This window comes from Etheostoma spectabile, chromosome 20 (assembly GCF_008692095.1).
Source record: "Etheostoma spectabile isolate EspeVRDwgs_2016 chromosome 20, UIUC_Espe_1.0, whole genome shotgun sequence".
Taxonomy (NCBI): domain Eukaryota; kingdom Metazoa; phylum Chordata; class Actinopteri; order Perciformes; family Percidae; genus Etheostoma; species Etheostoma spectabile.
In genome coordinates, this window is record NC_045752.1 from 13,090,379 (window position 1) to 13,114,448 (window position 24,070).

General features: G+C 41.3%; 2 protein-coding genes across 2 annotated transcripts in view; both read left to right on the forward strand.

Moving 5' to 3' along the window:
• Window positions 1–12,134, forward strand: part of si:ch211-195o20.7 (cytospin-A) — a 13,527-nt gene extending 1,393 nt beyond the window's left edge. Inside the window, exons 3-12 of the mRNA XM_032501310.1 lie at window positions 1,620–2,213; window positions 2,390–2,442; window positions 6,982–7,502; window positions 7,633–7,729; window positions 7,868–7,934; window positions 8,443–8,503; window positions 8,888–8,984; window positions 9,946–10,062; window positions 10,145–10,204; window positions 10,757–12,134. Of these exons, the coding sequence (XP_032357201.1) occupies window positions 1,620–2,213; window positions 2,390–2,442; window positions 6,982–7,502; window positions 7,633–7,729; window positions 7,868–7,934; window positions 8,443–8,503; window positions 8,888–8,984; window positions 9,946–10,062; window positions 10,145–10,204; window positions 10,757–10,846 (1,757 nt within the window). The 3' untranslated portion in view covers window positions 10,847–12,134. The remainder of the gene's footprint in view (window positions 1–1,619; window positions 2,214–2,389; window positions 2,443–6,981; window positions 7,503–7,632; window positions 7,730–7,867; window positions 7,935–8,442; window positions 8,504–8,887; window positions 8,985–9,945; window positions 10,063–10,144; window positions 10,205–10,756) is intronic.
• An 890-nt stretch (window positions 12,135–13,024) lies between these two features.
• Window positions 13,025–24,070, forward strand: part of LOC116670526 (CD109 antigen) — a 17,081-nt gene continuing 6,035 nt past the window's right edge. The window contains exons 1-25 of the mRNA XM_032501100.1: window positions 13,025–13,191; window positions 13,326–13,477; window positions 13,560–13,588; window positions 13,709–13,942; window positions 14,054–14,176; window positions 14,288–14,327; window positions 14,558–14,639; window positions 14,733–14,832; window positions 14,950–15,046; window positions 15,133–15,242; window positions 15,334–15,525; window positions 15,782–15,886; window positions 16,005–16,067; window positions 17,245–17,415; window positions 17,507–17,659; window positions 18,291–18,354; window positions 18,565–18,643; window positions 18,796–18,913; window positions 19,269–19,382; window positions 19,591–19,809; window positions 19,942–20,083; window positions 20,692–20,868; window positions 21,008–21,089; window positions 22,819–23,050; window positions 23,135–23,306. Of these exons, the coding sequence (XP_032356991.1) occupies window positions 13,112–13,191; window positions 13,326–13,477; window positions 13,560–13,588; window positions 13,709–13,942; window positions 14,054–14,176; window positions 14,288–14,327; window positions 14,558–14,639; window positions 14,733–14,832; window positions 14,950–15,046; window positions 15,133–15,242; window positions 15,334–15,525; window positions 15,782–15,886; window positions 16,005–16,067; window positions 17,245–17,415; window positions 17,507–17,659; window positions 18,291–18,354; window positions 18,565–18,643; window positions 18,796–18,913; window positions 19,269–19,382; window positions 19,591–19,809; window positions 19,942–20,083; window positions 20,692–20,868; window positions 21,008–21,089; window positions 22,819–23,050; window positions 23,135–23,306 (3,130 nt within the window). The 5' untranslated portion in view covers window positions 13,025–13,111. The remainder of the gene's footprint in view (window positions 13,192–13,325; window positions 13,478–13,559; window positions 13,589–13,708; window positions 13,943–14,053; window positions 14,177–14,287; window positions 14,328–14,557; window positions 14,640–14,732; window positions 14,833–14,949; window positions 15,047–15,132; window positions 15,243–15,333; window positions 15,526–15,781; window positions 15,887–16,004; window positions 16,068–17,244; window positions 17,416–17,506; window positions 17,660–18,290; window positions 18,355–18,564; window positions 18,644–18,795; window positions 18,914–19,268; window positions 19,383–19,590; window positions 19,810–19,941; window positions 20,084–20,691; window positions 20,869–21,007; window positions 21,090–22,818; window positions 23,051–23,134; window positions 23,307–24,070) is intronic.

The window sequence follows — 24,070 nt, forward strand, 5'->3', positions numbered from 1 at the left end:
ACACACACACACACACACACACTCTTTCATTCAGTAAATCTGCCACCCGTGCGCATGGTTGGACAAGCACATTAAGGCTTGGAATGAAGAAGTAAAAAGCAGGGGTGGCATCAGAAAGTTATTAGACAATCCTGTCATTCTTTCCCAATGATTTGGCCTTACAGCAGGTGGTGTCTATGTAAATGTTCGACTGCTGCTCTTAGATCATTTAAAAAAACAAAGAAAAAAAACATTAATTTTGCTCGCAGTGAGGCTCTTGTCCAAACAAGGAAAAGAAAGGAAAGAAGGAGACATGAGGCCCGGTGGTTACCATAGCTTCTAAAGTTATTATTGGTGGATTGCTATTGTGTCAAGTTAAGAAATGGATTTGCGCCTGACTGCTGCAAATTGGTCTATGTATAGGAAACATTTGGTCCTGAATTTGGAGTGTCACACAACATTGTGGATGAGCAACTCAAGAGGAATGTGTTGTATTAAAGCATTCATCTTCAGGGGCATGGCCTGGATGTTTTCTGGTCCGGTCACTTCTCTGAATGGTGTTTATTTTTTTTTTGTGTCAACATGCTAGACTAGTGACCACTAAACTGTGTCCTTCAGTCTGTTCATGATTCAGTTTTACAGTCAGTTCTTTCAATTTGTCTCCCACAATTATTCAGAAATTTAAAGCTCAAACCCCTGTAAAACATGCTTATTTAATTGTTGCTTCACTTGAATGTTTGGCCCTCTCTGAGCAAAATGATTTTCGTGCAGAGTTTGACACTAGAAAGCTGTTTTTACATTCATCTGCTGAAAGAGGAACGTTTCTCTGTGCTCACCTTCAATCTCCGTTTAAGACGAGCATGTTTTTGTGACATCACAACTGTTTTGGAAGCCAATCACAGTTCAGTATGCCACTTGCACTTAAAGGCCCAGTATGTAACATGTTTAGTTGTTTTCAAACTTGTCCTTTCCCATCATTGTTTACCACCACCGTCAATTCCAAGTATTCCTATTGGCTTGAAATTTTACATTTTCATTTGCATGAACTGTGGTAGACTCTCCGTAGTCATGCGCTATCTTGTAATATGTTAGCCGGTAAGGGACATACAGGACATACTTCTCCGCCTTTTGCGTTTTCACTGTCGCATGATAAAACTCCCAGGTGCTGCTAATGCTGCTAATGGGTATTGTTGCTACCGGCACCGGCAAGTTTGAAGAGGGAAATGTGGAGGACCACACATATTTAAAATCCAAATTTTAGGAGCAGGAGTCTTCTTCTTCGCCTAGAAAAAGACAAAGAATATTGAAAAGAGCAAGAGACATTTTGAAGCGTGAAGGCTACGGTAGCTGTAATACGTACGTTGAACTGTGTAGCGCAAGAGATTTAATTGCGATACAGGATCTCAGCGCTAGATGGGAGAAATTCCTTCACATTGGACCTTTTTTCAAGTGTGTTGTGGAAAGTTATCACCTCCAGTCCACATGCAGTCAGTCAGTCAGTTGACATCAGTGAAGTACGAGGGAGAACAAGTAGGTGTAATTTTACTGAGGTAATTGCACTTTTTTTGAGGAAAAACATTATAGCGGACAATATATTAATGTTATTATTTAATCTGAACTCAATTGTTACTCTTCTTTAGGGGCCCATGGTGATAGTTTCCACACTCCTCCTGCTTCTCCACAGAGTGATGGGCTTCCTTTGATGCCCAATGCCTCCCAACTCCTACCCCCTACCTCACCTCAACCTTCCCCTGCAGCGCCGGTTACATCTCCACCTCCAATCCCAGTCCTAACATCCAGTGGGAAGAAAGTACAGTCCAGCACTACCCCTTCCAGTCCCCCTCCGGATTGGAGGCCCCATCCACCTGTCAGTTCAAATAGTTCCACCATTGGCCCTGGAGTTAGCCCCCTGCACAGCAAGCCACAAAGTATTGTGGGTAAAGAACAAGTTGCTTTTGGGAGGAATGGGGGTCCCCCTACCTCCACCCCTCGGCCTCTGGTCTCCCAGGGGCAGACTACAAAGAGCCCGTCTTCTACGTGGAGTCCCTCACCTGTGGTGGTGGGCGGCTTTTCTGGGCAGAACTGGAGGGAAAGGGACAGTGGTCTGAGTCAGTCTTTACTGCCCGCTCACGAGGCTGGGGGCAGCCTGGGTGAGGAGCTGCAGAAGCTGCTGGAGGAGTCTAGTACAACACTGGGTATCAATGCCAGTCTGGATGGGGCCACGAACACAGCAGGTAAGATGTAAACAAAATACTGTATATACTGCCGAAGAATAATATTCAGGTCTGCAGAAATTTTAAAGGACTTGCCATTTCATTGTGGGACTAACATTTCCCTGTTTTAAGATGGGCAAATACATCTCCTTGTCATTTTGATCTTGTCTTCTGACATTTCTGTATCCTTCCCTCAGAGATACTAAAACATCTACTGACAGAAGTAAAGAATTTGAAGAGTACTTTACAGGTGAGATGCGGTTGTTTTTTTTTTTAATATTCTGGCCAGTTTCTTTTCTCCAATTAATGGCTGTGTTTTCAGTGTGATACTAATTGGAATTTACCAATCACTAAACCCCTTCCCCAAACAGCGATTGTCCAATCGCTTAGCTTAGCAATTGTATGTAGGCCTGCTATGCTTGTCCAGTTTTGGATGTCTCTACATTGAAGCAGTGTGCATGGAGCTGTATTACGATCTAAACTTCAAATATAAACAGTTTGGAATGTGGTGTCAGCCATTCCAAAGCTAAAACTACAAGAGAAATAGTGTAAGGCATGGATATGTCCGGCTATGTAGCTCAATACCACTACTACTATAATGTATGTAACAACCAAGTGCTCATTTAAGACCCATTTTACAGGGTTCTCATTATAAAACAAGTCAGCTGAAAACACTAAAGGGGTTTCTAAAATTACTATAACTTTCGAAGATGGTGTCTTGACAGACATACTAATGGTAACTGAGAGGAGCAGGGCTTTGGGAAAAGTCAATTAGGGACAATATTGACAGAGAAAATACCTCAGTCTTCTAGTGAATGTAGTTTTTGAACTTTCATATCAAAGCTTGTCTTGCATTTCCCACTAAAAATGTACCTTCTGCTATCTTAATTCCGGTTTTCCAAACATGAAGAAAAATTCTTTTTGCCAAAACACTTGAAAGACAACAGTGTAAAAGTATAGAAATGTAAACAGGATGTCTCTCACTCCAATTATACATAAGTCAGAATAGTAGTTGTGACCTTTCATCCAGGAGATAACACCAAAACACACCCTGTCACCCTCCATCCCCCCCACTATCACAATATTCCTTGGACTGGGCCCCGCTGGGAGCTGCAGCTTTGCTAATGAAGATCTTCCTGTCCTCGGCTTCTCTTCAGAGGCCCAAAAGAGAAACCTCTTTGAGGTTTTTTGTAGCTCATACTTGTAGAGTGGATCAGAAGTAGTTGCATATGCTTGTGGCTCCTTTTGAAAGAAGAACACACATCTTCAATGTTGGCAGGACACCTTTTGCCTGCACACATTTATTTCTCTACCTCGTACCCCAGCAGAAGATGGTTGTCCAATAGGCCAGTTGACCAGCGGTTGTGGATTGACTCACTCTCAGGTCCCGAACCCAAAGTGAAAGATAAACCATGCACAATAAAATGTATAATTCTGCAAGCATTCTTCAGTCCTATTGCTCGGGCGTTCCATGCTCTTATGAGGATGGTGATATGCTGCGGTAATTTCCTGTCAGTTGTCCGTTCCAATTCCTGACCCTCCCTTATGAGGATTGTAGCCAGAGGCTCCCAGCTTCCTCTGGATCTGTCACAAATTATGACAGCTGGAATATGGCCTACAGCATGCCTCCCTCAAACTCCATCTCTTTTTTTCCTATTTTCTTCCCTTTGTGACTGTCCTTACCTCTACTATTTTTTTTATTTTGCCATGTATTATAATCAGAATTATTTAAGTGATTAAATTGCAACCAAGTGCTAATCTGACACACATTGCAATCATGTAGTCTTCTACTCCACACGTCCTTGTCACCTCTTTCTTGATATTGAGTCCCTGCTCTCTGCTGTCTTTTCTTCCTCTCTCCTCCACTTTCCCATATCCATGTTAAAAACCTGGAAATATAAGCCTTGCACAGGCCAGCCAAACTTCAGAAGGACTGGGGTATACCACTGAGAGGTAGCCATGTATTAGAAATAGGAGCAATTCAACACTGTGTTTACATGGGCCCTCGCTAGGGCAATATAAGCCTGCAAAGCTCGACTCTATGAACCCTCTCAGTCTGTTCTGCTGTCCTGGGAGCCTTTTGTGGCAAGCCAGAGACTGGGAGTGCAGTGCAGAGGAGGGGGTTCACATTCGGCTGTTCAGGAGACAAAACTTGTTTTGTCTTGTGCTGTGGGAGGGGGGGCTACAGTTTGCAAATACTGACTGACCATGTGTGTCTGTGTGTGTGTGTGTGTGCTCCACGTGAGACAGAAAACTCATGTACAGATGCATTAAAAGTCTTGGCTCGTGCAATTGTTTTTTTTAAAACTTTGTATGGAAGCCTCCGTCCTTTGCTGTGCCTCTTTGCCTTTTGTTCCTTTCCTCATTCTTTCTCCATCAGAGAGCTGACCGCTCCTCTCTGTGCACAAGAACTCAAAACAATTACTCCAGCTTTCGCTGCATTGCTCTTCTCTATCTCATTCCTTACTTCCTCTCTCTGTCTTCTCCCCACCCCTGCTCTGCTCTATCTGGCTACCTCACCTCCTAGTCTGCTCTTTCACTTCCATTCATCTGACCCCAAGTTACTAAAGCCTTTTTTCTTTAGTTCTGACCTCGTTTAAAAAAAAAAAAAACTTTATTCTGTGTAATTTAAGTAACCATTATTCTCCCAGTCACATTTTGTCAGCTAAGCCTCACCCCCACACTTTTTAATCTGTCTTCATCCCTGCATTCCCAAATGCTACTATGTTTCTGTCTCTCCTCAGTCATAATCTATTTCCGAGCTGAATTCTGAAACACATGATTACCCAATGTTCAGCAAACTACTAAGGATGTTATCCGACGTACCATCTGTCTGTGTGTGTGTGTGCGCGTGCGCGTGGTCGTGGTTTGATATGTGTTCCCTCCCTCCTGGTGATTTAGTCGATCTCAAAGCACTGTTCCAGGTTAAGTTCCAGGTTAACGCTGTTGGAGATTTCCAGGAACGATCTCCAGGCTCCCTCAGCTCAACCCAGACTCAAAACGGCCCTTTATCTAGAGGTTTGCAGAGGCTGTTCTCATGTAGAATGAAGATTTAGTGTGTTTGGGACAATTGGATGAGGGGGCTTGTGTGCATATGCTGTTGAAATTGCAGGGCTGAGTAAATTGCAGTGACTTAAGACCCTTTTCTTTGATGTCTGTGGACATTTAAACACGCAACTTGTAGGCACTTCCAAGCTATTTTTAAGTGTCACTTGGTGGGATTTTGCTCATTTTGTGTATGACTGCTGTAGAGGGGATACAATGACCCTTAATAGTAATGGTGTATTCAACCACTTTTTTAAATACACACCAAATGTTGTGGCGAGAGGAGCCATTACAAAGTTGGCATGTTTCCCCAAGTATGTATTAGAAAGACTGGGTGTGGAGGTGAACTAGGGACAGATGGTTGGAACACATACACACTACACAATCTCCAAGTGTGCGGGACCCTTTCCAGGAATTGTCAGGAACTTCGATGTGCATCAAGAGTATAGACAAGTGGGTGTGCGCTGGATTCCACATCTGGTCTTGCAGTAGGGCATTAGGTCAGCTCCTGAGGGAATACGAGTGTGGGTCGTAAGACTGACAATCCGAACCCTTATCTGAGTGTAAACTCAAGGAGGGCCCCTTCCGGTTTCCTTAAACAGACATGCTCCAGTTAGAGTGTCCACGTCCAGATAACACATGCTTTGTGAAGACAAGATCAACTCCAAGTGGGTGTTTTAGCATTACTAAATGTAGAACTTCCTCAAACACAGACCACTATCCTACTTTTCATTTGACAAATTTCCAGGGTGAATGTGCTCTAAAATACCCCTGAATGTGTACATTTGTGAGGAAACTTGGTGGTAAGGTAAAATAATAAGTGAGGTGTATGTGTGCAAGAGAAGATTGCAATATGATATGTGTGTGTGCATTCAGTGTAATTGGGTCCAGCTGTGGTCTAGAGTCACTGGTCAGATGAGGGAGAGACTTGGCTCAGATATTGCCTCCTCCTCCACATCTCCATTCATTCTTCATCTAATTACTAACCTTCCCAAACCCCTCCGCTCCTGAGCTCTCCCTCACATCTTACTGGCTTGCATTGCTCTACAGTCAGTATTAAAACTCTGCATGATTTTAACTTCTACTTAACTTCTCTCTCATTCACTTTATGATGATGGTTGCTTAATGTTTTTTAACGTCCCGGTATCGTTTACCATCTGGCTTCATTAGTTCTGGGTGTGTCTTTTGATGTCTGGGGCAGTGTTCCTGCACGTTCAAGGCAATAATATTCTTACAGTAAGGAAACTGGAAACTTTTTCTACATCAATCATCCTCAAAGAAGTGAAACTGATACTGTGTATACATCTAACCATTATTAGCAAAAAAAACACTCATTGAGATTCAGCCACAGTGTGTGTGACACAGAAGGCAGTTTCAAAATGCAACCTTGGCCTTGCTCCCAAAAATGTTGCTTAGATCTGATTTTGTCCAAACTTGTAACTTAGACATTGAGCACATATTCCTCTTGATTTTTTTTTTACAGACATGAGCAAAACTTTTTGGCTCACAATTCAGTTATGCCTCATTAGAGTTGACTTACCAGCTCTAGTCCTCTCTAACTGCTGATGCTTGCCACTCAGTTCAGTTCAACCTTTAGTCTCCTAAGGATGAAAGGGTATTTGAGTGTTTTATTATTTTTGATTATAGCCTTATCTTTTAAAAACCACAAATTCCAGTCTGTGTTCATATAAAGCAACCTCAATCAGTTGGAATAACACTATTCTTCACATCCACACCCATCCAGACGGAGCGTGGGGAATGGCTGCAGTTCCAGGCTGACCTGCAGGTGGCGGTGTCAGTGGCGGACCGTTTGAGAGCCGAAGCAGAAGAAGAGCTGACAGTGCTCCGGACAGTGCACAAGGATGTGGAGAGGGAGCTGGCTGCTTCCCAGCAGAGACAGAAGGAGGCTGATATGCAACTGGTAACCCTGAGAGGGGAGTTAAAGGAGAGCAGGCACAGACTGGCTACTCTCACCCAAGCTCCATGTCAGGAACCAGAACGGCCCAATGGAGAACCAACCAACAGCTCCGAAAGCAAAGAAGCGACCCACAGAGGCAGGGAGAGAGGGGGGTACAGGTTGGGGCGGGAAGGGATGGAGAGTAAGAGTCAGAATGAATTGAGGAAGAATGTTGTCAGCGAGGAGGCCAAACTAGACTGTAAAGGCGTTGCTAAGCGTTACCTGAGAAATGTGACCAATGAGGATAGGAATGGAGAGGAGGTGCGACCCAGCGAAACCCGAAGGACGGTAACCACAGAGAGGTCAAGGTGAGAAACTGTTTAGCTTAATATACAGCTGGAACCCTGCGTAACAGTTGTTCTGTAAAAGTGCCATCCAAAACGGGTTGGTGCGTCAGGTATGTCCTCCTAACTATTGTTGTTATTCCTAATGTTGCAGAAGCTTGTCCAGATTACCTGCTTCCTCAGGCTCCCTCACCATGCAGAATGGAACTTCCCAGCCCAATACTGCCTCAACGGTTGGACCTACAAACATGGTGAGATACCTTATCTTTATGAAAATTCATTAGAGCTTGTTTTTTTGCGAGGAATTGCGCACATTCTTAATTTATGGTCCACTGTTCATGTTATGATTCTGACTGAACTTTAATAATGAATCTCTTCTGTTTTTAAAGAATGTTGGGCAACTAAAAGGCCGAAGAAGTCTGGATTGGCAAGACAGCAGGTCAAGCACTGACAAAGGTGTGTGCGCGTTTTAACCAATTTTAAACTAAAATTGTTAAAGGTACCCTGTGGAGTTTTTTTGTTCACTAGCCGCGATATGGAGCATTTTTTTTGTTATTTGTATTGTACTATATGTGCATGAGGATGCGCAAGAATGATTATTGATGGTGCTACTAGTGTGTAGCTGTGTGCCAACAAAGGCAGTGAAGAAGACTGCTAGAAAGTAAACAGGAATGTAAACAACAAAGGATTTAATATATTCAGGAAATCAGCTTTACACATGTTTTTTATGTGGAAGGAAATGCATTAATTCAACTCTAAGGGAATGCTAATGTTGCTCCGAGTTCATGGGCATGTGTAAATGAGCAATTGTTTGCTTATTCACTTTAAACAGTGAATGTCAACGTAACGACTTGTTCTGCTGCCACCTAGTGGTGTAGCTAAACCTCTTTTTCAAGAACTGCTTGGAGTGTTCATAATGACAGCGAGCTGCTGGGTAAGGAATTATGGTTGCTTATCTTTACAGGAAAACGTGAGGAGTCTCTAAACAAGTACAACTCTGCTCTCACTGAGCTGCCCCTTTCCAAGTGAGTCCACACACACACACACACACACACACACACACACACACACACACACACACACACACACACACACACACACACACACACACACACACACTCTCTCTCTCTCTCACTGACAAACCATTGTGTCCAAGGGACCAGCCTAATTGCTACATCCCGTGTAAATCTAATTACTTGTTTTGACCCTGGTACAATTTTCTGGTGAACTCCTAAAGCTCGATATTTGGGCCAAAACACCTTTCTTACTCAAATCAATGTCTTAACTGGGTTTTCCTTTCAATAATGGAGACAACTATATGACAAGATGTTTTTTTTTTTATGATGCCCAACTGATAACTCCTGTAGTGTTCAAACCAAAAAATCTGAATCCTTGTATCTTGTTGTCAGGTCCCAGGATGGTTTCAACCTGCTGCTGCGTCGCCATGGAGGCTCCAAGAGAAACTCGCTGCTCCGTTGGTGTCAGAGCCAAACGCAAGGTTACGAGGTGATCCTGGGCATGTTTTATTTGTACTGAACTTTACATGTTTTCTTTATTTTGTTTGCTTTTTCACAGCAACAAGGTTAGTTGGCAAACATTGTTTTTAAGCATTTTTAATTACTGTTTCGCTTATAAAGTGTTACCTGATTTCTGGAAACGCTTGCACTATACCAGTACCTAAAAACAAAACCATTGAGTGTATGAATGATCTAAGACCAGTGGCTCTAACCTCCATAGCTCTGAAGGTATGTGAGAAAATTGTCTTAAATAGTCTGAAGCCTCATGAGGAGCAGTATCTTGACCCCTGCCAATTTGCCTATCAGAAAGGGAGAGGGGTAGAGGATGCTATTGTCTTTAAACTAGACAGTGTCTATGCTCACCTGGATGCCGAGCGATGATGTGTGAGAATTCTTTACTATGATTTTAGCGCAGCGTTCAATACGATACAACCACACATCATTGTAAATAAGCTTTTGATGATGAAGGTTCCAGGTGTATTTGTCTCTCTCATTCTAAATTTCTTTGAGAACAGGTCTCAATTTGTTAAGCTAAACTCAAAAGTTAAGTTAGTCAATATCATGACAAACACAGGCTCACCTCAGGGCAGGCAAGCTGCCAAGAATTCCAGTTTTCCAACATCTCTTGAATGCATCGTGATTTCTAACATTTTTTCTTATGGTAGGAAAAGAACAGGTTTTACTTAAAACCTGTTCTATTTAAGTATCCCAGTAAGCTGTGAAAGCAGCAATATCAGGACCCTGAAACTGAAGCAGCTAAATGGAATTCAGCCTTCATTAATTGTATTATTTACACCTTTGCTTTTCCTATTGTGACATGTCAAAATGTCTTCTGTGAAAAAAGCCTGCTTCAAATAGTTACTTGCCACTGGAGTTTGTTTAACTATTGCAGGATAGCCCATTGGTTCTCTTGTGGTACTCTAATCTTTCCTGTTTTTGTCTCCCCACAGAATATCGACATCACAAACTTCAGCAGCAGCTGGGCTGACGGTCTCGCCTTCTGTGCTGTCTACCACACCTACCTCCCATCACACATCCCTTACCCCTCTCTCACTCCAGAGAACAAGGTAGGAACTGTTCCTCTTTACCTAGTGGATGGGACAAAGTTATTTATGGTTTCCAACTAATCAATTCATTTTTTCTTTGTAGCGAGAGAATCTGAGTCTGGCATTCAAAACAGGAGAGACTGTTGGGATTGCACAAACCCTGGTAAGCCTTGGTGTCCTTTGTAAATAAAACAAACGATTTTACACACAAGTCTCATCTGACTTAGTCTCGCTTTGCCAGACCTTCCTCCACCAGCGCTGCAGAGAAGGGCTTGGCTTCTGGGATGGTTGAAAATCGATGGGTGAAAAATGTGCTCTAGTTTATTGGCATTTCTTTAAACCAATCACAATTGTCATGGGCGGTGCTGATTGCTGCACAAAGCCCCGGTGCGGATGCAAAATAGCCTCAGGAAGGAACTTCTTTTGGTGGTACGTGTGTACGTTCAAAAGTTAAGTCGTGCAACAGAAAACTTGGATTTGACAGATAATCTAGTTAGCTGTTTGGTTTTACCCTGCAGAGATCTGAGCAACACAAAGCAAGAGTTAGGTAACGGAAATCCGGTCAAAAATAAGCACATAAAGGCGGATTTTCCGGGGCTAAATGGGCAATCCCTGAAGTGGAAGGTCGAGGATATAGACTAAATTTGACTTAATTTTGACAGACGCAAAGTTGATTGTTAACTTATAAACTTATTTGAAACTTTTTGCTCCACAGACAGTAGAGGAGATGCTAAAAGCAGGAGGTCCTGACTGGCAAAGGGTCCTGAGCTACGTGGAGAGCATCTATCGTCACTTTGAGATGTGACGGCTGGAGGTACTGATAGACAATCCCAACATAACGGATCCTAAATCCTGGACACTTTAAAGGAAACAATATGAGTTGTGATGGATCCCTGAATATTCTTTGTCTGTGCTGTGTGTCTGGAAAATGGATAAACGTCTGTTGGCAAAATCAAAGACATTCAAAGCTACAATTTGCAACTTTTGGACATCAAAATAAATTAAGTAGACTTAATGTCAACATTTTGCTCCTGTGGATTTAAGTTTCTCCAATTGGTTTTCTGTCATACACTTCAGAAAATGTGCCGTGACCAGGTAGATGCAATGGAAGTGACGAGGCGCAACGTATTACGTTTTTATTGCTTTGTTACCAATGTTGTATGCATTCTTATATTTCTCATATACTTATTCAGCTGACATTTGACATACGCCAGAATCCAGACAGTGGAAGTAGATATCCTATCATAGTCTGACCGAATGAGTTGGACAGGAAGGATTAACTAAACTATAGTTTGAATAACATTTTTACATATTAGAGCGTTTTAAAATAAAGAATATCGTTGACCACTGTAGAAATGAAGAATATGTAGATCTTTTTTTATAGCCTCCTTATTAATAATAAGAATTGCTGTAAATGTCTTCACACTGGTACTTCACTTGCTGAAACTCTATCACGTCATGTACCGTCATCAAATCTGTAACCAGGCCTTTAACTACACATGTTGTATATACCAATCTGCCTATGTGTTTAGCCTTTTAACCTTGTCTGCGATGCTCTGCAAAGATTCAGCTTTTTCTGGACGTTTAAGCGCTCTGTAAATATGCACTTTGGTAGCACCTTTTTGCTGAATGAATGTAATAAGGTACAGTACAGATGTTACACAACTGCTGCAGTCTTCAAAGGGCTCAGTAGGCATTCGGTATCAAGGCTGCAGACCAGTTGAGTTGTCAAGTTCAAATTCATGTTTTTGAAAACTGTTTTCTGTTTTCTTACAGAAAACAGTGAGTGTGTGGTAATGATCAAAATCTATGAAGTGCCACCATGTTATCACAAGTGAGTCAGTGCTGGATGCTCAGGGATGTGCATTGCATGAGTGACATAAAGCAAAAGCAAATACAAGCCCACACAAGCTTGCACCAGTGCTGTTTTTTGTTTTGACAAGTTTAAAGCTGCGTTTGTTACCAAAGCCCGTATGTGCCAAATATTAGAAAATAACTCCTTGGTTGTGAAAATGGACCCTTGTAATACATGTTTATATGTAACTAGTGTGAAAATAATTATACCAAAGAAATAAAATGTTAATATGGATCAAATAATATTGTGTGGGCATTACTGTGTAATCCAGTGACATACATTTTACATATGCTACAATAAAAAGACTGAACACAGAGCAACTATTGTATGAGCCTTTAGCCAAGTAAAGTATTCCCATCTCTTCTCTGGGGTTCATCAACGTTCTCATTTGTGTTGAAAGAAGCTCGGCTTGAGTCAGCCTTGACTTTACTCCCTCCTGCTGGTACAGGACAGTTAATACAGCCTTTAATTTTGCCTGTGTGTCGTGGTTGAAATTTAAATTACAGCTTGGAGATTAAAACATGATTCCACCATGTCAGGTCATCTCTTCCCTGCTTCTATTTCTACTGCAGTCACTTTGTGAAACCTCTACTTTTGTGCATCAACTGCATAACAGAAAAACATTCAATGATACAAATATAACATCTCCTTTTTCACTTTACAACCTGTATGGACTGTACAAAGTTAACTGCATTTTTGGGGACTGTCTGATCACAATTTTGCCCAAGACAAACTCTTAATAACACCCAACTGTTCTGTAATCGCAATATACTTGTTTACCACAGCTGGACATGGATTTGTTTTCTAAGGTGCCTTATAAAGTAAAAGAATGTTTGTGAAAACAATGCAGGTCTGGGGTGTATTTTATTCTTGGCATGGATAAAGTAACACCAAAACGCCTCCCTCTCTGTGCTTTGGACAGGACTGGGAGTTGTCAAACCCTGAATAGACCCCCTGGGCAAAGGCATGAAGGGTCTGAACACCCCTCACACTCTTTTTCCTTTTTGTGTGACAAATAATACGTCAGGTAATGTGCATGCAATCTTGTGTGTGTGATTGTGTGTATGAGCATGTGAGTGCAGCCCAATTGGGCATTGGTGGAGGGACAGAAGGTGTGGTTTCGTAAAACGCAGGTCTAAGTCACCACAAAGCCGTCGCTGCCAGTTTGGCGTCTGAGCCAGAGGTTAAACGTTTGACGAAGCTTGGATCAGAAGCATGGAGGGGATCTGGACTCTGGTTGTGTGTGTGGGAGTTTTGTGTTCTGCAGGGCCTGGTTTGACTGATGACTCCTCCAGGTATGAGACGTGGTTTGTTAATAGAATCGTAAATGCCTACATTTCTATATAAAGGCAGTTCATTTATTTTTTTAATGTCATGCTCCAACTTGTTTCACCAATCAATAACATGCCATGTTTCCACTTTCTACCAGGACATTGTTTCTGATCTCAGGTCCAGAGGTGTTGCATGTTGGGACACCCACTCTGCTGGCTGTCACCGTCCTTGCTGACTTCCCTGGCAGGGTAATGGCTGAGGTGACATATGGCAACACCAAAATAGCCCAAACAGAGGACTTCCAAGGAGGTGACACTGCAGTTGTTTAAGATTGATATGCATAGATATGTTTTTAATTTTTAGACGGCTAAACTATAATTCTGTTTTTAAGGTATGACCAAGGTCCTCACACTCCCTCCCGTAAGTATGAATTTGGTTTATTTCTCACACGTGAGAAAATAATACTTTGAAATGATTAAATGGCCAGACTGATTACATGTACTGTGTATGTTTCTGAAAATGCTAATATTATTGTTTCAGATTCGTGAATATACAACCCAGAATTCCCACTTAAACTTGACGGTGAGGGGCTACAGAGAAGACAGTCTCATTTTCACCAACACCACTACACTCAGCTTCAGCCCCAGGAATGTCTCCATCTTTATTCAAACCGACAGATCACGCTACCAACCAGGCGACACCGTCAAAGCCAGAATTGTGTCTGTACAGTTAAATAACCATCCATACAAAGGCAGAGTTGATACCTCTATACAGGTATGTTTTTGTCTTCTGTATGAAAGAACAAAGCCAGAGGAGTTGAAAGAATTTCAGCCAGGTATTGTGTGATGGTGGGAAGTTTGACTGAAGGTCTTGTGTCACGCGCAGGATCCCAGTGGGAATGTTGTCCACAGGTGGGAGTCGACAGGGAATCTGGGGATTGTGTTGCAAGAATTCACTTTGTCCCAGACGCCTCCTCTTGGACAGTGGACCATCACAACTACAGTGAATGTAGGGGTTAATATGTAGAAATGTCTTTACCTTTGTGTAGCATCCTGTTATAAAGACTGCTACTTTTTTTAATTGAATAAAACATTTTACCTCCCATCTTCTTCCCTACAGGGTGTGATTGATGAGAGAGCATTCATTGTTGAGCATTACGGTAAAAGATCTCTCAAGTTTATTGCAATGATATTTTTTTAGCCAGTCATTGTGAGCATGTTAGCATGCTGATGTTAGCATTTAGCTTTAAACACTGCTGTTCCTAAGTATAACCCATAGGTACAGCTTCAGAGAGCTGCTAGCATAGTTATAGACTCTTAGTCTTGTTTGTATGTAAACTTAATTATATACTTAATTTAAATCCTATCATTTGGCTGACTGCTGTTGCAGACCATCCTCACTTTGAAGTGTTGTTCAAGACACCTTCTCAGGTCCTCGTTGGAGATGACATCTCAGGATCAGTGAGAGCTCTGTGAGTTTTGAGAATTACTCATGCAAATCAAATCACATTTACACATATGTTAAGTGTATATACATTGGTATACTTTTCCCTCCACCCATCTAGTTACCCTACTGGAAAACCTGTACAGGGAACTCTAGCTGTCACTGTGGCGTTTGTTAGGCACAATACATCCTCTCAATTCATGCTAACACAAACTAAAGAGGTGAGGTTTTATTGCCCCGACACTACAAGTAGACACTTTCTGCTTATACCTCAGCATTTATAGTTAAAGTCCTTGCATACTCCACACCATTGGTTGATTTTTGACCATTGTTTTCAGATCTATGGGTCAACACCGTTTTTCTTCAGCCTAGATCGGCTTCAAGGAAGTAGCAGCCATGTACACATTACCGCCTGTGTTACTGACAACTCCACAGGTGGGATATATTGTGGAACTATGTTTATTTAAGCATCTCAGTTGTATCTTTAAGCCATTTTGTTACACCATTTCTTGTCACTTAAGGATTTAGAGTGAACAAAACAGTCAAAGTCCACCTCACAACGAACATATTCCAGCTCACGTTCCATGATTTTCCACCCACACTAAAGCCATCTTTACGCTTCTTCACAAAAGTTAGTGAATTACTACTTTTCCGTTTATTCCACATCTGTTTTAAACTGTTATTTCCATGAGCTGACTACCATCTCGGCTTCTACTCCACAGCTAAAGATCTCTAGATATGACAGAAAACCACTCAGCTCACAGGATCAAATGCACTCTGCTGTGATTGAAGTCACTCAGAAATCATCCACGACAAATTCTGAACCTACAACTCTAACACTTCCTGTGCCTCAGGACGGGAACATCAACATTCAGTTTGAATTACAAGATCAAGTAGAGCTGCTTTTTATTCGGGTGAGTATTTTGATTTACTGTAGGCTACCTGGAATGTTGGTCCTCTGAAAGAAGCCGTTTTCAGTGGTTTTGTTGTATGTAAGATGAGTAGTTTCTGTACAGAAGGATTACACGTTAGAAAATGGCCCCAGGACCTGTAAACTTAGGTAGAGTGTAAGATTCTAAAACAGATTTACCTACTATTTTTTGAGAGAAATAAATGTAGGCCAAATGATTATTTCTGTTCATATTTTCTGTATCTTGTGTTTATATTCAGGGAAGATTCCAATCAAGTGAGGAGACTCTGACTGTCTACAACAACCACTCCTCTCCTAGTGGCTCATATATTCAGATTTCCCCAGTCGACACCTTACCTGCAAAGGTATCTCTAAACATATATTTAGTACTATTGCGGTAGGAATAATACAGAAAACATGCTAAATTGACGTGGTTTATTATGCAACCAAGATATAATTAACATAACATGATTAACTTTTTAGATTGGATTGCCTCTTCAGCTAGATGTGCAAAGCACCTTTCAACCAACCATGCTTCACTTTGTGGTATGTTTGCTCAAATATATCTGCCATTTTTTCTTTTTTGCAATAATGACTTGAGAATGAATCGCATGTCTGCATGAAGAGTGCAGAACTTGTATAACTTAGTGTGCTCATTGATTGCAGTGAAGGTGATCCATTTCTCCCATTTTCTAGGAAAGGTCTCCTCCTTATTCTTCAGGAAACATCCCTTTGTCCATTCCATACTGTATATATCCCTTATTAGCTCCATCCTTTTTATACCAGTTTTTAGTTTTGTGTTGTGTTGTGGGAAACTACTGTGGGAATTTTACAGAATTACAGGGGGTTTCTCAATACTACTTCCTATGGCTAGGTATTTTTTAAAATTACAATACCAGTACCCTAAAGCGATACCGCTACCAATAGAGAACTTCATTTGATACCTTTTATCATTTGATACCCATCATGTGAATGGAAGCATCTTGGCACTCATGGCATTCATACACCGCACACAAACTTACCACACCATAGACTCTATGGGTTATAGTTGCTGTGGTAGTGAGCCAATTGCTCTTCACTAAATTTAAGAATCCTTACGGTGAATGGCTGTAAAAAAGACCATACAAATAGTCTTTTTTTCTAGATCTGGGTACAAAAGGGTTAAATGCAGGTATTGTTTGACTGGAGAAGTACTGCTACTTCTGCTTCTTGGGCGGAGTGATTTGCTTGCAGCAACTGAGAAGCCCCTTGGTGAGGAGCAGAGAGTTTGCCTGGAGTTCGCTCAGAGTTGGAGTAATAATCCTTCCGCCCAAGTAGCAGTGCTTCACCTTCTGAGAATAGTTCCCAGTATTTATACGGTTAGAAGATGGCTGTGTCTCATGTGACCTTTTTATTTAATTTTATGTTTGTGTGTTTGTGATTATACAGATCATAACATGTAAATAGGAAAATGTTGGCGTTATTTTGTCACTTATTGGGAGCAGTAGGCTAGATGGAGCCGGTTACCTCCAGGATCTGTGCTTAGCGAGGCTAGTGGTGGGTGCGTCAGACAGAGTTACGACATGTACGAAGATGAGAAGGTTATGTATGGATTTATATAACTCTCTGCGATACGGTGAATAAGCTAAAGTCCCAATAACTCGACGTGTTCCTTTAAGTGAAATGGTTGAAGAGGTGTGTGATTAAATTCAAAGAACAAATACTTTTATTGTTGTACTTCCAGGTGAGCTCTAGAGGTCATGTGGTGGCCGCTGGGACAAATACTTCCTCCACTTTTTCTCTGACTCCAAAGCTGTCCTGGTCCCCTGAGTTCTGTGTCACTGTGTACTGCATCCTCCCTGATGGAGAGGTCACCAGCGACACAGCGCAGATACACATTAACCAACACGACAATGTACTTTTTTCAGTGTATTCTATCATATAATTCTAATAAGTGCTTGATTCTCCCGGACATGCATGTGACTGTTTGTATTTGCTTTCCTCAGGTATCTCTACGCTGGAGCACTGCCAATGCCCAGCCAGGTCAGCAGGGATCGCTTGCTGTGACGGCTCTCGATCCAAGATCCCAGGTAGGAATCGTGGTAATAGGGGCGCATGATGACGCTCCGCAGGCTGACCTCGACCTAAAAACGGAGCAGGTATGAAAACCCTTTTGCCAATGCAATGCCTAAAGGTATAAAAGTGTATTTCTTTAGACAAAAGAGTAAAATATCGTCTTTGAAACTGAAACTCTTGTGAACCTCCTTCAGAATGTTCTCTGATTAGAGACTGTCAGATTTGCCTCATTTCTCTTTTGTTCATTTCATAGTTTAGTTGCAAAGCACCAGTCTTCCCAGTCTCCTAATCCGTTGTAAAAACCTCATGGACACACTTGGCCCACTTAGATACTGTTTGGGCATTCAACCGGTTAGTTTGGATGTAACCCATCTGTCTGCTTTGTAAGGAGATAACTCTGCCGTTTCTAAGAGATGGTAACTCTAGTGCGTTAGTTGGGTGTGTGCGTGACCTGAGGGTTATTGATGTATGCAAGATAGAGGAAACAAAGCTTCACAACAGTGGGCTGTATTAAGATGACCTTGTCTCATTTCCAAAGCACTGGCACTGTGTATTATATCTGATAGCATAGACCATCTCGGCCTCTGGTGACAGCTAGCGTATATTTCCCTGGCTGTTACACTATAATGCATGATCTGACAGTGGACCTTTCACAAAATACTGTTTGTAGCTGTAATTTTATTATAATCTTCTTTTGTGTCTCTCACACAACAGGAATGTAATATTTGGATGCTGACCAATGCCAGACTATATAAGCAACCTGATGGACCTAAAAATGGTATGTTAATAAATGACACTCTGAATCAATGTGATCCTTTTTTTAATATAGTATCGTCTTTCTATTTTGAGCCCCATCTTGTGGCCATTTAGCTTATTGGATTGGTCCCATGATTTCAATGTTACTGGATTTAATCTTCATTCTTCAGATATTTGCACTCTAAGCTTCCTCTGATCTCTTCTCTCTCTTTTTGGGGGTTTTCAAAAGGAGATGTCCTAATGATTGAGAAGTACTGGAGCCATTGGATGGATGCCACTGAATCCCTGCTGTGGTTAGACACTAATGTTAGGTGAGTGCTGAACGGTGTTAGAATGGGCAGAGGATTTAAATGAGTGATTAGGTTTGTCAAATATATAGGCACACTTCACTGCATACATATATTTATGACAATCCTTGCAAAATATATTCAATGTTATTCTTTTTCTCCATTGTTTCCATCAGCGATCAAACATGGACAATTGAGAATATAACAGTGCCAGATGGCGTTACATCTTTGAGAGCTGTTGCACTGGTGATGTCAGACAACCTGGGTTTGGGCTTCACTCTTGAGCCACAAAAAGTAATTAAATATTATCTACGTGCCTCTATGCTGTATATCAGTGATGCCTCTCAAATTTAGGGGTTAGATTTCCTGCAGCTTTTCTTATTTCCTCTTGAAAAAATAAAATGTTGTGTTCCTTCATATGTACAGAAAATGAGACATGGGGAGTGATTTTTACTTTTGAGTTTAAGTCCTTCCCCTTACTGTCACACAGAAACAGTGAAGCTTGAAGTGTTTTGCCCACTTTCTATTCTGTCTTGTAAACAAACCAATAAACGTTAATCCTTAATCCTGCTCCCTAACCTTTTATATCCACTGCTAAAAATGTTAGCCAGAGTTGTTTTTTAATTGATTTAGGTTCTCTTATTCATAGTTGACCGTGTCAAAAGATTTTTCCTTGTCTCTGGATGTCCCATCATACCTCATCAGAGGAGAGGAGATAGTGCTGGAAGTGAACATCATCAACCATTTAGAGCATGACATAGAGGTATGAAGTACTAAATTTGTGGATTCTTTTAGCTAAAATAGGACTGGTAAATCATCTGATCTGTAAAGTATCACTTTACTCTTTAGATACACCTCCAACAAACTCTCCAACTGATGATTTGTTACAATCTTTCAATAATCTTTCACTGTCATTTATGGCACACAGCAAATGTTATATTCATTGTTTTAAAAGCTGTTTCTCTCCACAGGTCATTGTGCTGATAGCACACAGTGAGGATTTTGAGTTTGTTTTGGCAGAAAAACAGGGTGTCATGGTGGTAAATGCCCAAAAACTCACCGTAGGGAGTCATGTGTCTGCTTCCGCATTCTTCCCTATAAGGCCTGTGGGTCTGGGCGAGATGGAAATATCTGTGGACGCTGTATCTGCTGAGGTCTTAGACAGCCTTGTTTGGAGAGTGCTTGTGAAGGTGTGGTATGATGGAAACACTGGATAATATGATCCATATGCATGTGATGTCCCAGGGAAGAAAAGTGTAGAAATGCTACATTGCATATGGTTAATCCTATGATAACAGTGAATTACTTCCATATTCCTGAAGCCTGAGGGAGTTGAACAGTACTTCTCAGAAACTCTGTTCCTGGAGATGGCACCAGTGATACACAACAGTTCCAGATCCGTCTACTTCTCCTTTCCACCAGATGTGGTACCAGGCAGCCAAAGTTCCCATGTGGCATTGGTTGGTACGTCTATAAATTTATCCTCCCCTTTGTGCCAGTGGGAGCTCTATCTAAGTGCCCTCTCTTTGTAATACAGTATGTTCCTGAATTTTCCTTTGTGTTATGATTATGAGCTTGGGTACATGTCCTGAAAACATTTAGGTACAGAATTTTGAAAAACTGGAAACTATGGCCATCAAACAGGAATGTTTATGGCTCGCAGATTTTGAATGGCTGTTTGGCTTTGCTCCATTCAGGATGAGGGATGTTGAGCATTTGTCTTGATAGAAAGGCAAGCCTAAGTATTTTCCTCAGTTGGAGCCAAATTTGTGGTTTGTTCTTGTTGTGATAGTGAGCTTTATTAAGCAACAAGCAAATGTGCAGGATGGAGTTTTTGTCTCCAGTGTGGTTTTTGGTTTGTGATGGTTCTATAGTTTCTTCCTCCATTCTTCCATACCGTGTTACTTTAATATACCTAATAGTAGTATGGGAAAGGTGGAAAAAGTAATAAATATTCAAGGTTGTATACGTTTTCCTTCCCTCTTTAGGTCTGTACAGTCTGAAACCTATTCAAGAACATGTTGTGCAACAGTTAAATCCCTCCTCCTATTCTTCTGTGTTGTTTTACACAGGTGATATCTTGGCCTTGTCCATCAGCAAGTTGGATTCTCTGGTTCAGATGCCTCTTGGTTGTGGGGAGCAGAACATGATCCACTTTGCTCCAAGTATTTATGTTCTCCAATACCTGGACAAGTCAATCCAGGACAATAAGGAGATCAGGAGCAGGGCTCTGGACAACATAATGGAAGGTAAGCAGCCTTAACATGTGTCACTGCCTTACAGTAAATGTATGGACAAGGTAATTTAATGTGCTCCTTAGATGTAATAGTTTTTTTAAAGATGCTTTATTGTATTAAGTTGCAAACTTGCTCTATTTTCTGCTGTAAGGATATCAGAGACAACTGTCCTACCAACAAGATGATGGATCATTCAGTGCTTTTGGAGCAGGCGACCCCTCAGGTAGCACATGGTAGGTCACCAGTGTAATGGTAATGGTACACTCATTGCAGGCGCTTTTGCAAATAGTCAGTAGTGTTAGATCAATTGAGTACATTTATTAGTTAAGAGGGTTAAAAGTAGGGGTCAACCAATACTATTCCTTCAAGGCCAACACCGATTGTTTCAGTTAATGAAAATCTTTAAGTCAAACGTAAGAATGTGGAATGTTACAAACTTCAACACAAAACTTTATTTAAATGCTTTTTGCAATTATTTAATAAAATTAGAAACTATCACCATAATATACAGTAAAAGATAGTCAGATAGTATTAGATGGGACACTGATACCTAGCGATGGCAGTTTGACATCTGAAGCTTCGACACATACTTCAAACCATTAACTACAATTCCATTTGAACCACTGCTCTGAAGTTTGCTTTGGTACAGGAAAATCACGTGACACATAACGTCCGAAGCAGCAACTGCTTCATTCTCTGAATGAGTCAGCTGAGTAGTTTGCAGCGCCACCGCCACACAGGAACCAGTTAGGTGCTGCCACTGCAACTGGCAAAACTGTTTTTATGCAAGCTGGCATCATCCGTTCCTTCTGAACGAATTCTCTCTAAATCTGGAGAGGTTTTGGGGGAAAAAATAAACAGGCTCAGTCCAAAAAGTGTGGAAAAAATAATGTTCCTTAATAAAAATCTTTGAGTGTTCCCTGTCCCACATACCCCCTTGCCAGAGTAACACAAGCACACTAAACTTGTGCCATATTTTCCCAGCAAATCCTCTGTTTCCCCAAGTACTGTTTCCCTATTACCCAATAATACAATACACAAATCCATCAATCTTTATTTTAAAAAGAATGATTTCCCATTGTTAGTATACATGTGTGTCAGTAGTCTAAAAACTTCCCGTCCACTATCTTGTCGTGATAATTTAGATGCAGCCTTGGCACTTCACCAGGCAAGGTCGCTGTTACTGAAGCTTCTAGTAATGAACCCATTTTCAAAACAATACCTCTAAGTGGTTCAGTGCTTCACCAAAGCTTTATTTGCCTATAACTACTAAAACCTGGTTTACAAGTACACGGTTATTTTGAAAAACAGACATTTCCCTTAATTTGTGCCCTTGTTTTACACGCAAACAAAGAAATTTGCCTCAGAGAAACGATTCTTTCTAAAAAAAACTCCAGACAGAGTGGGACTTTTAGAAAACTTTGTTTGCTCGTCTGCATGTAAACTGAGACAAACGAAGGTTTAGGCAGCTGAGGAAGAGAAGAGAGAGGAAGTGATTTGTTGCTGTTGTTGCTATTTTCGGGATTCTGATTGGCTAACGTGGGCTTAAGATTCTCGTTACACTGCCACCTACTGGTTTGGCATATTCTTGAAGGCATTGACGGCATATACACACAGGTATGTGTAAACGAATGCTTTTCTGAAAACTGACCGCTGTGCACAATGCTATTTTTGAAAACAAAGAAGTTTAAATGTCTTTTCATGAAAATAGCTAGCCATGTGTAAAACCGAAGTGAGTGAAACCGAAGCAGAGGGACAGACACAGAGTAATGGAGCCAAAGTTGCCCACTTTTATTTAATTAACTTAATTGGTTGCCAGGCAAATAAAATGCAGATACTGATAATCTGCAAATTGCGAAAAACGGCCTGATAATCGGCAAGAGACGATAATTGGTCTATCCCTAGTTAAAAGGGCTTTCATTTCTCTTCCTTTTATGCTTTTTCTCCTTTCTGTGGTCCCAGGTTGACAGCCTTTGTGCTGAGGTGTTTTCTCCAGGCTCAGCTCTACATGCAGATAGACCAGAGTGTCCTGACTAGGGCTATGACTTGGCTCTTGAAACACCAGGGGCCCCAAGGAGAGTTCAGTGAAGTGGGCCCTTTGATCCACACAGAGATGCAGGGAGGACTGGATAACGGTCAAGTGGCACTCACTGCCTATGTACTCATAACACTGCTGGAGGACGAGAGCTACGTGGTGAGTTAGGGGAACTTGTGTAAATTTATGAGGGAAAAAGTCAGTTAAAAGTCATGCTGTTTTGCCTGGTTCCTCTGTGTGAAGGATATGTACCGAGGGAATGTGTCCCTGGCCCAGAAGTACCTGGAGAATCATGTGACCAGTGGCGTGGTCAGTAACTACAGTCTGTGTCTGGTGGCCTATGCTTTAGCTCTGGCCAATAGTCCCGTGGCTGGCACGACCCTGACTGAGCTCACCAGGAGAGCTGACTACAGAGGTAATTTAGTAATGTTTGTTTTATGTTCAGGAATGTGCAAAAGTCACATATCTACTTTAATGCCTTCTTTGTCTTGTTGTTGTTTATGGTTGATACCGCAGACAGGTGCATTATGCCTATAGAACTGACACTCTATGGAAAATATCCTGGACATGTTTTGTTCTGTTTTGACTTATCAGAAAGATATGGAATGTTAAATGGTGAAAAAAACATTATATCAAACTTATGTGTGTGTGTGTACATTTAATCCAAAGTTTGATATAATGTTTTTTAAATACACACACACACATATGCCACAACTCAATATTGAATTTTTTTTATATATTTAGAATTTATAAACATTGACAAACAATTAAAACAATACACTGAGACTAGGAATGTGTCCCAGGGCCAAAAAACATAGAGAGGAAAGATGGGAGGGTGGGAGACAAAACAACACATGCAGAACAGAACACAAGGGGCCAAAAACCTGTGCAAGTTAAAGCATAGACTGTAGCACAAGGCTGCAGCCCAGACTTCAAAGCTTCAACGATGCTTAGCCAAGTGTCCAGAGTCTTTCCTGTCGGAATCCATGTGCGCCTAGAGAGTTCCATAAACACTACATCCAAGAAGGAAAGGGTCCATGCACGGATAGTAAGGTCATGAGGTGGTTTCCAATGGGTTGCAATCATTTTCTTCACAGCTGTCCAGCAAATACAGAATGTTTTTGAGTTCCAGAGAGCTGAAGGGCTGACAGATTATTCAGAATCAAAACATTGACAGTA